This window comes from Arachis duranensis, chromosome 5 (genome assembly GCF_000817695.3).
Source record: "Arachis duranensis cultivar V14167 chromosome 5, aradu.V14167.gnm2.J7QH, whole genome shotgun sequence".
In the NCBI taxonomy this organism is placed as follows: Eukaryota; Viridiplantae; Streptophyta; class Magnoliopsida; order Fabales; family Fabaceae; genus Arachis; species Arachis duranensis.
This window is the reverse complement of record NC_029776.3, coordinates 15,610,000-15,621,312: the sequence shown is the minus strand read 5'-3', so window position 1 is coordinate 15,621,312 and position 11,313 is coordinate 15,610,000. Positions and strand designations below refer to the sequence as shown.

The 11,313-nt window shown below is 32.8% G+C and overlaps 1 protein-coding gene across 1 annotated transcript; it reads left to right on the top strand.

Annotated features, from left to right (window-relative positions):
• The first annotated feature begins 617 nt into the window (after window positions 1-617).
• LOC107488313 (probable protein phosphatase 2C 8) lies at window positions 618-2,215 on the top strand. The gene is made up of 2 exons (XM_016109041.3): window positions 618-1,311; window positions 1,441-2,215. Exons 1-2 carry the CDS (start codon window positions 682-684, stop codon window positions 1,849-1,851), a joined length of 1,041 nt encoding a protein of 346 aa, XP_015964527.1. The 5' UTR covers window positions 618-681; the 3' UTR covers window positions 1,852-2,215.
• Window positions 2,216-11,313: the final 9,098 nt, after the last annotated feature.

Genomic DNA, 11,313 nt, shown 5'->3' with positions numbered 1-11,313 from the left:
TAATTTTAGATTATAATTTTTTATTATTTATAATTTTATTATTATTTTAAGATTAACTTTTTTATTTAATTTTTCATTTCTAATAGAAATAATAATTTCTAAGATGGATTGTTCTTTCTATTTCTTTGCAAAGAAGAGAATAAAATAGTAATAAATAAATATAGAAACTAAACCTACTTAGAAGTGTTTTTTATGCCAAAAAATTAAATTAAACACGTTCTTAATGGTATTGTGGTTAGAAGTAAAAATAAATCAATACCAATCTAGCTATAACTTAGACAAGTTATGTTGTAAATATATAATCCAAGTCTCTATCTATTATTTTTCATAAGTTTGAACTTAAATCTATTTACAAGTCCAATAAGCATAGAAATTTATTTAAAAAAACATGTTGCGTGAATTAGGACTAAAAATAATAAGCTTATAAAATATTAATTGATATTAGATACATTCTCGAATTTATAATTCATAATTTTTAAATAATAATTTATTTATATATCAATTATTAGTTGCATCATAAATATACTTAAAATATAGAAGCATAATTTTTTTCTTTATTTCCTTTCCCTATATATTTGTGCCGTTATGCGTGTATGTGTGACCCACTGACCCTTTCTCTCTCTAGTCAAAGCACTTCAAATAGATCACTATCAATTATAACTCAGTTACTTCATACGTTCCATGGATAGCACCGCCGAAACAAAATCAAAAAAAATCGACCGCCGCTACGATACTTTGGGAAAGAAGAGAAAGCGATCTAGCAGGTTCGCCTCTACCGAGGTAGCTGTCCTTCCTTCCATGGAAGATTCATCATCCTCATCCTCCTCCACCGCTAACAACGCGCCAAAGCAGAACTGCACCGCCGTCGCATCAGCTTCCTATGGTTTAATATCCGTCATAGGCCGACGGAGAGTCATGGAGGACGCCGTCAGAGTGGTCCCCGGTTTCGTGCCGGTGGAAGACCATTCTGGAGGTTACGATTTCTTTGCGGTTTACGACGGTCACGGTGGAAGTATGGTGGCGAATACTTGCCGCGAGAAGCTGCACATGTTGTTGGCGGAGGAAATGAAGGAGGCGAAAGCAGCAGGGCCTTTGGATTGGCATCAAGTGATATGCTCGTGCTTCATGAAGATGGACCAAGAGATTGGAGGTGGCGAGGGCAATGATGACATGGCGGATGGGAACACCATGGGTTCTACTGCGACGGTGCTTGTTGTTGGAAAGGAGGAGATTGTGGTTGGCAACTGCGGAGACTCTAGGGCGGTGCTGTGTCGCGGCGGCGAAGCCTTGCCGCTTTCACGTGATCATAAGGTGATGCACATGCATGATTAATGCTTTTTGAATACTCACGTAAACATATCTCGTATAAAAATAATAACTAAAAATTGTTAAATGAATGAATAATATGAAATTGTGTTTTTGTTTTTGGATTATGGCCAGCCTGATCGTGAGGATGAGAAAGAGAGAATAGAAGCAGCAGGTGGAAAAGTGATCGATTGGGATGGGAATCGTGTTTTAGGTGTTCTTGCTACATCAAGATCCATAGGGGACCACTACATGAAGCCATTTGTGATAGCTCAACCGGAGATACAGGTGTCCCCCCGAACAGATTCCGATGAGTTTGTGGTGGTAGCAAGTGATGGACTGTGGGATGTGGTGTCTAACAGTTTTGCGTGCCAACTTGTGAGAAGTTGCCTTAGTGGCAAGACCGGCATGACCACATCCGCGGAGGCAGCCGCCACTCTGCTAGCGGAGCTTGCCATGGCTCGTGGTAGCAAAGACAACATCTCTGTCATTGTGGTCCAGCTCAGTAACGCTGCTTCTCCTTCAACTCCTTCAACTTCAGAATAAGCTCAGCTCATCCATAACCGTATGATAGGACTCTTTTAATAAACAGTGAGAAGGCTCATCATTACTGTGTGTGATGTTGTGATCTTTGTTAGTTAGATTATTTATTTTGTTAGTTTAATGTTAATGGTAATTAATTATAATAAGAGTACATAAAAAATACATAAAGTATTATGTATTCTTTATGTATTTTTAATATAATTAATTATTATTAATATTAAATTAATAAAAAAATAATTTAAGTAACAATTTTCTCATAAACTCTATAATGAACTCTATGGAACTTTTATTTTTCTTTTTTTAGTCGTGTGTATGTGTTGGTGTGTGCCTCTTGTTTACTCAATCGTATGTCTATGTAGTTCAAATAAATGTTGTGTAATGTACGAGAGATAATAAAAAATTAGTTAAAATAATTTAATTTTGTCTTATATAGTATTTATTAATTATTATTATAATTAATAAAATATTAAATAAAATAAATTTTAATTATTTTTTATCTCTTTAATATTATTGTAAAAATTAATATTAATGTAACTGTGCTGTTTTAATCATTTCTATAATGAGTATGCTTATAAGTTATAGAATAAATTATTAAAATAGTATTGAAAGATTATAACGCTAAAAATTTTTTTAAAATAACAAAAGACAAAAGAATTTCTAAAAAATTAATAAATTTAACAAAAATCATTAAATGTTAAATATGTTAATGGTAAATGCTCAAGTAATAAAAAAACTTAAATAGCAAATTTTGCTATGTTAATAATTATTTGGTATTATTAATTAAAATATATTAAACAGGTTAAAATTTAAAAAATTATAATTTCAAATAGATTTTTGATTCATTTTTTTTAATTTTTCTTTTCTTCAACTTCTCCTTTCCTTTCTCCAAATCTCTAGATAAGAAAAAAAAAAGATTAAATTTTTTTTGTCTTTAAATTTGTTTTTTCACTCAAATACTCATTCTATTTCATCCACCACTAAGCAATCGAAGACTATTTTTGCGATATTTTTACTTCTTGTTGAGCTGATCCAAATCCATACTTAGAGAATTTGGAGCCTAAAGTTACAGCTTCTATGAACCGCAGGCTCCAAAGGCAGGTAACTATGGACGAGACCAAAAGAGCTACATTTAGTGTTTATGCTGAGAGTGTTCCTGGTGATGACGGGTTTACAGCTAAGTTTTTTTTACTTTTTCTAGATATAGTTGGAGGTGACGTTTTTAAGGCACTGAGAAGTTTCTTTCACAGTGGCAGAATTCTAAAAAGTTTTAATCATACTCAAATTTGTTTGATTCTAAAGGTGCCAGATGCCTCAGGTACGACCGATCAGTTTGTCTTCAGTTATGTATAAAATTATTTCTAAAGTTATGGTGTACCGATTACAAGGTATTATGAATAAAATTATAAGTCCAAATAGAGTGTGTTTCTCAAAGGTAGACTCATTTTAGATAATATTCTAATTGTCCACGAATGTATGCACTATTTGAAAAATAAGAAAAGTGGGGTAGAGCATGAGATGGCTATTAAACTAGACATGAGCAAGGCTTATGATAGGGTTGAATGGAATTTCTTGTGGTATATTATGGATAAGCTGGGCTTTGATGCTAAATGGATTAATTGGATTAAGGAATTGGTAACGACTGTTTTGCACTATGTTGTTGTGGAAGGTCAACCTTTTGGCTATTTTAGGCCAAATAGGGGCATCCGACAGGGTGACCCCCTATCTCCATATCTCTTTCTTTTTTGTGCAGAAGGACTTTCCTTCTTGCTACACAAGACAGAGCAAAACAGATTAATTCAAGGAGTTCAAGTCAATCAGAGATGCCAAACAGTTAATCACCTTTTGTTTGCTGATGATTCAATCCTTTTTTGCAAGAGCGCACCTAATACAAGCCAAAGTATTCTAGAGTTGCTAGAGATCTATGAAGGTTTCAGTGGGCAAAAAGTCAATTTGAATAAATCGGCCATCTTTTTCAATCACAACACACCTTAGAACACAAGACTAGCAATTGCTCAGACACTAAATATTGAACATATCGGAGCACAAGACAAATATCTGGGGCTGCCCTCTATAGTCCAAAAATCAAAGAAAGCAACATTTGGAGCTATCAAGGATAAAGTTTAGAAGAGGATTATGGGTTGGAAAAGAAGTCAATTGTCATCAGGTGGCAGACACACGCTATTGAGAGCGGTAGGGGAGGCGATTCCTATTTATACACTCTCATGTTTTAAACTCTTGGACACGCTGTTGACTGAGATTCATAGCATGCTCTCGCAATTTTGGTGGGGTAAAAAAGACGCAGAACGAAGAATGATTTGGATTAAATGGGACACAATGACGAAACCGAAGAAAGATGGAGGGCTGGGGATCAAGGACCTAAGGGCGCAAAATTTGGCATTATTTGGCAAGCAATGTTGGCGTCTAATGAAATACTCTAATTCTACTCTATCAAAAATACTCAAAGCTAAATATTTCATATATACAGATTTTCTACATGCAGAGATAGGAAGCGTACCGTCGTGGGGCTGGAGAAGTGTTCTTAAAGGGCGCAAGGTGATCGAGAAAGGCTTGTTATGGAAAATAGGCTCTGGTACTCATGTCCGCATCTTCCATGACCTCTGGCTTCCACCATCAGTGCCCTTTAATGTCCCTCAAAATGCACTCATAATCCCGCCAAATCTGCAAGTGTATTACGTTAGTGCGTTACTAAATCCTGATAGAAGTTGAAACAGAAATCTGATTGAGTCAATTTTTTCAGTTGATATATGCAATAAAATTTTTTCAATCAAACCAACAGAGGAGGAGGATGAAGTTAATTGTTGCTGGACAAAATCTGGTATATATGAAGTTGGGTCAGGATACAAAATTGCTTATGAATTCTTTCATTCTCCTACTTCATTGAGGCCCCAGAACATACAGAATAACAGAGTATGGAATAGCATTTAGGAATTGAAATTACTTCATAAAATTAAGATTTTTCTATGGAAGAGTCTTCATGAAAAGCTTCCGGTGTTGCAACAAGTTCACAACCGGTTCGCATCCACCCCAGACACTTGTCCAAGATGCATGTTGAAGACTGAATCAATTTCTCATGCTTTTTTCCAATGCCCCCTGTCTTTAATAATCTGGAGCCTAAGCTTAATAACCCCTGACCTATGAATGAGAGAAGAAGAGACATTTTTCAATTGGTGGCAACGAGTCTTATCTTGGGCAGCGGCTCAATTTGACGGTAGACAAAAGACCCTCTTCATAGCGGCGCTGTGTTGGAGCACTTGGAAAGCAAGGAATCAGTGTGTTTTTGAGAAGGTAACAAGCCCGACATTAGACATAGTGAAAGAAGCCAATAGTTTAGTGCGTGAACTCGTGAGCCATACGTGATAGATAGTGCTAATTCTCTTTACTCTTACTTTACTCTTTTCTAAACTCTTAATCTTTCAGTCACAGTTGGTGATAAATAGGATTACCCAATTCTTTTGTACTCTTTTCTAAACTCTTAATCTGACCATAATATTATTATCGTCAAATAATTTTTGATGGTACAAACGTTATTAGTAAAGTTTTTCAGAGTTTTATTCTAAAACTCTATCGTAGAAAAGTAAGTCTAGTATTTTTTTATTAAAAATATTGTTATTGTACTTTATATAATGAATAGGAAATATAATGTTAATGGGACAAAAATTAAGAGATAGAATTCTTCATAAAACAGAGTCCTAGACTATTTTAAAAAAAGGAAAAATAACTTAGAGGAAAACACAAAGTCATTTAATAAAGATAAGGAAAGTAACAGTAGACATTCTAATTAGGCCAAAGTTCTCGCGGCAGTCTCATTGTTAGGTTGAAGATCTCCTGAGACGTTGTCTTCGTTCCTTTGAAGATCTCTCTATTCCTTGATTTTCATAAACTCCGGCACAAAATAGCACATAAGATCAGTTTTTGGTCACCTTCTCTTTCGATTCTATTTGAAATCATCATCTGTTTTCACCACTCTTCAAAGGACCTCATAGGTTGGTTCAATGATGTCGATGCTAATGTAGACAGACCTTAAACCTCCTTCGCAGCATTGCGACGTAGGAGATATTGACAAATGGTTTCTTTTTTCACACCGCATCTTGGACAAACTGGTAAGTTTGTTGAAAATTGTTGATGTAGCAGTTTAAGAATAGGAAGTTTTTCATGGATAGGCCGCCCATAAAAAGAGTTTAATCTTGCGCAAAATTTTGAGGCTCCAAAGTCTTCGTCAAATTGTTGGATTTTGTATGGCTTACGAAAATTGCTCTATTGAGACATGAGAAAAAGCATATGCAATTTGATATCCATAAGCCACATCGTATTGTGCCTTTCTATTCCAGGCCCAAGTGATCTTGTCAATTCCATCCTATTCAAAGAAACGGCACAAGTTCGAGCAGCTATGTCAGGGGAAAAAACTTCGTTTATCAGCTTCAGATTCCAACTCCTATCATTTCTCAATATATCTTCAATTCTGTAAATTTTTGTTGCTGGATTAATGGTAGGATTAATATAAAAAAGATATGGGAGAAGGCAAGGGTCTTTCCAAATACGTACTAATTCACCAGTTTTTATGCTCCATCTAAGCCCTTCTCCATTACCTTCCTTCCTTCTAGTAAGCTTTACCAGCCCCAAAAAGAATTTACACCTTTTTCTGCTGTCAATGGCGATGTATACCAAAAATACTTAACCTTTAAAATGCGAGCCAATAAGGAATTAGAATTAGTATTTATCTACCAAAACTGTTTATCTAACAGTGCTAAATTCTAAACCTTCAGATCCTTGAGGCCAAGACCACCTTCTCTCTTTTGTCTAGTCATTTTATTCCAGCTGATCCATGCCATCTTCTTCTCTGTTTCTCATTGTTCCCACCAAAACTGCGTAAACATCGTATGTATTTCATCCAGAAGCATTTCTGGGAGTTTGAAACATGATAAGGTATACACAGGAATTGCTTTCGCCATTGCCTTAATAAGCACATATCTTCCTCCTGTTAATAATAAGTTTCTCTTCCAGGCTTGTAATTTCTTCTTAACTTTATCTTTAATAGCTCAAAAAATAGCCTTTTTGGATCGTTGAATGATGGATGGGAGACTCAGATACTTATCTTGCATCCCTATGTGCTGAATACCCAGCCTATTAGCTAGTTATAGTCGTAAAGAGAATGCAGTGTTCTAGCTAAAAAAATCGCAAATTTGCTGAGATTGACTTTCTGTCCACTTATTCTTTCATACGTTTCTAGGAGTTCTAATATAGCATTGTATGATTCTAGAGATGCCTTACCGAAGATGGTTAATAGCTAGACACCTTCTGTGAATTCCGATGCCTTGATGAATAATCCTATTTTATTCAACCTTGTGTAGTAAGAAGGGGAGTTCTTTTGCGCAAAAGAAAAATAGATAGGGTGATCAAGTGTCTCCTTAGTGAATACCCCTTGTTAGTTTAAAATAACCAAAAGGTTGATTTTTCACAAGAATCGAATAAGAAACAGTTGTGACTAACTCCCGAATCCAAGAAATCCATCTATCATCAAAACCCATCTTCGTCATAATAAACCATAGGAAACTCCATTCAACTCGATCATAGGCTTTGCTTATATCTATTTTAATTATCATTTCATTCTTCAAACCACTCCTTTTAGTTTTTAGATAATCCATGCACTCATAAACTATTAATATATTATTAGAAATAAGCATGCTCTTTAAAAATGCACTATGATTCATACTCACTACATTATTCATGAACAACTGTAGTCTATGCACCAATATTTTAGAAATAACCTTATAAAAAATTGATGAAAGACTAATAGATTTGACCTGTGTCATATCTCTGGCATCTGAAATCTTAGAGATTAGGCAAATTTGGGTGTGGTTAAAACTTTTCAAAAAATTTTTCCCACTAAAAAACTACAAACTACCTTAAAAACATCTCTGCCTACAATATCTCAAAAGAATTGAAAGAACTTTGCCGTGAATCCATCACTCTCTGGGGCGTTCTGTGCACAAACACTGAATGTTGCTCTCTTAGTTTCTTCAAAAGTAACCGATCTCAGCAACCTTCGGTTCATATGAGCTTGGCAACGTCTTCCGGAGTAGTGGCTAGAGTACCATCCGCTCCAACTAGTCCCCAGATTTTATTCTTCTGGTTTCTAACTTGAAGCTTTTGGTGAAAGATTTTTGTATTACGATTTCCTTTTTTGAGCTAATTGCATCTTGACTTCTCTCTCCAATAACTTTTTTCTGCTTTATAAGCTTCTTCCAATCTATTTTTCAATGCGTTTATTTCAAGACCTCAATGGGTACCCTCGACTCTCTGCTCTTCTAATTTGAAAGTTAGCTCCTTAATTTATGTTTTGCAATTTGGCTTATGTTATTGCTGTCAAATTACCAATTTGTGTCTACATAATTTGAGTTTTTGGACCAATATAAACATGTGTGATCCCTGAATTTTCGTCCCCCAAACCTCCAAAATCAGCTGTCTAATCTCATCCTTTTCACACCATCGCTCCTGAAATTTAAATTGCCTTTTGCTTTTTCGTGTGGATGGGTCAGAATCTAGCAAAAGGAGAGAATGATCAGAGCTATTCTTAGATAGTCTTTTCACCACAACCAACCCGTATTGTTCTTTCTACTGCATACCGACTATCACACGATCCAGCCTCTCTCTAATCAGTTCGTGAAAAGTTAAAATATAAATAATTTAATATGTTTATTTAGAGATAGAAAACTAACCTCAATTTTACAAGAACAACACACATATATGAACAACATGAACAATCCACAATAACACTATACAACTTTAAAAAAAAATCTAAAACAAAGAAAAGTTAGTAAAAGTTAAAACCTAACATACAAAATTAATAATCAAAACTAATAAAATTTTTAAAAATAAATTGTAAACCGATAAATCTACATAATTAACTGCTTAACCTAAACAAAAAATTCTAATTAACCGTAAATTAACTTATTTTACCTAAATTCAATCCTAAATTAACCTAACTTCAACCTTAAACTAAATTCAACCTTATTTAATAAAATCCTAAATTAACAAAAAAAAATTAAGAACCTTGATTTATGTAATTAATTAACTTAATTGAAAATTTATCTAATCTAACCTATTTTTAATTCCTAATTTGACTAAAATAATCTAACAAACAATATAATCTAACCATATCACACATTTCATATAAGAGAATACAATAAAAAATAATAAAGTTTTAATAAAATCCTAAATTAATATAAAAAAACGATTTTATCTACATAATTACCTTAATTTACAAATTTAAATTGCCTAATCTTATTTAATTCTTAATTAGACTAAAATAATATAACAAGCAACACAACGTACCCTAATCACACATTTCATAAAAAAAATTGGATGAAAAATTTAATAAAATCCTAAATTAATATAAAAATAAAAAAATTTATCTAATTAATTAACTTAATTTAAAACTTACCTAATCTAACCTTCATTTAAAAACGTAACCATACATGTCATAAAAAATAAAATAAAGTTATAATAACACTGTAAATTAGGAAAAAATTTTGTAAAAAATTAAAATTTAATGAAAATCTAGTAACGATGCATTTTATTTTTCATTGTTACTGCTGAAATTTTTTGTCGGTCAATCCGACTGTAATATTGGTGTCTTTAAGTTCTTCGTTTGCACCAAAATTTACTATTGGATTTCGGGACGAGCGACCAAATCCAGCGATAACGTTTTGGCAGAACAAAATATTAACGAAATTTCACATAAAATTCGGCAGTAAATTTGTCAGAAACGTCCCATTCAAAATTCGACGACTACAACAATATAGATTATTTTTTAGGGTTATAATGTGTAAAAAAAATTAAAATTTGTCAAAAAAATAAATTTTGACACTATTTTAACTATGAAAATATGTTAATAAAAGTTTTGTCAAAAATAATATTTTTAACATATAAGTGATTGTAAAAAAAATTTAAATCTTATTTTGATAAATATTGGCTGTCAAAAATAATTTGTTAGAAAATTTTGAGAACATATTTTCTGTGATACTTATTAATTGTCAAAAATACTATTTATTTTAATACTTATTGACTATAAAATATTCTCAACAAAAAATTTTAACATAGAATGAGATGTGATCTTGAAAGTAAAGAATAAATTGAGATTTTGAAGATAAAGAATGAGTAGTATAATCCTAAACTGAGAGCAGTGTGATGTCAAAATTAACAGAGCCCAAAGAAAAAAAAATAGTAGAGTAAATTAAAAACAAACGAGTGTCAAAATTGAAGAGTAATTTTTTACGGTCAAATTTTTTGTCAAGAAAATATAGAAAATTTGACATTTGTGATATTTGTCAAAAATATATATTAATTTTGACATTTAATTATGGTGTTAAAAAATAAAGTGTCAAAATAACTCTATTTTCTTGTAGTGATTTACAAATTTTTTGTAATGAGAATAACAGGACAACAGAAAGTACAATATTATGGCTGTTGCTGCTGGGTTCACTGGACCAGAGAAGAGAGGGTGGGAGACGGAGTAGAAGAAGAAAAATAGAGAGAGAGGACTGAATAGTGAAGTAGGAGGAGATTATCCTTTTCTTTTCCTGTTCATCGAATCTACTGCTATTGTCCGAGCGGGTTCCTCATCTCTGCTACTTTCACCAATTTGATCGCATGAAGGAGATAAAGGCAATGGTTTTAATAATTTGATTTGGGATTTTTTTATTTTTAAAATAATTAAAAATATGATTTAATTTTCATATAAAATAATAAAAGATGACATATAATTATGGAGTTTAGTATAGTTTGTCGTCAGGTCATCTATTCTTTTTAGTTATCTCAGCATTTTTTTGTTGATGAAAATGAGAGTGATTGATGTTTGGTTATTTTGGTCAAATTTTAAAATTATTTAAAGATTTTTTTTGTAAATAACATTTAAAAAAAATTTGTTAATATAATCTTTTAGATACTAAATTAGTAGTTAATTTCAAATTATAATAATGTTGGCTAACTTAATTAGTTCGTTCCGATTCTCTTCACTGTATTGTACTGTACTGCGATCCTTTATCTTAGTTTGATACACTACAAGTAGGGGTGTGCAAAAAAACTGGTTTCACTGAATTGAATTGAAACTGAACTGAAACTGTTTTAAATAAATCAGTTTTTTTAAATAAAAAACTGAACTGAAACCATAGTTTTTATGAAAAACCAGTTTATTAAAAACCAGTTTTTATGGTTCAGTTTAGTTTTAAACCAAATTAAAACTGATTTTATTTAAACTCCAAAATTAATTTTACATTCTCTTTCTTTCTCTTTCTCCCTTCACTCTCTCTCTCTCTCCCCTTTCTCTCTCTCTCTCTCTCTCTCTCTCCCTCTCTCTTCCTTCTCTCCCCTCTCTCTCTTCTTCTCTCCTTCTCTCCCCCTCCTTTCTCTCTCTCCCATTCTCTCTCTCCTTCTCTCCCTCCTCTC

Bases quoted from the DNA above. Each gene is read 5' to 3' on its own strand.
- LOC107488313 (XM_016109041.3), top strand. From the start codon at position 682: ATGGATAGCACCGCCGAAACAAAATCAAAAAAAATCGACCGCCGCTAC. The intron at 1,312-1,440 runs GTGATGCACATG...GATTATGGCCAG, and splicing joins CGCTTTCACGTGATCATAAG to CCTGATCGTGAGGATGAGAA.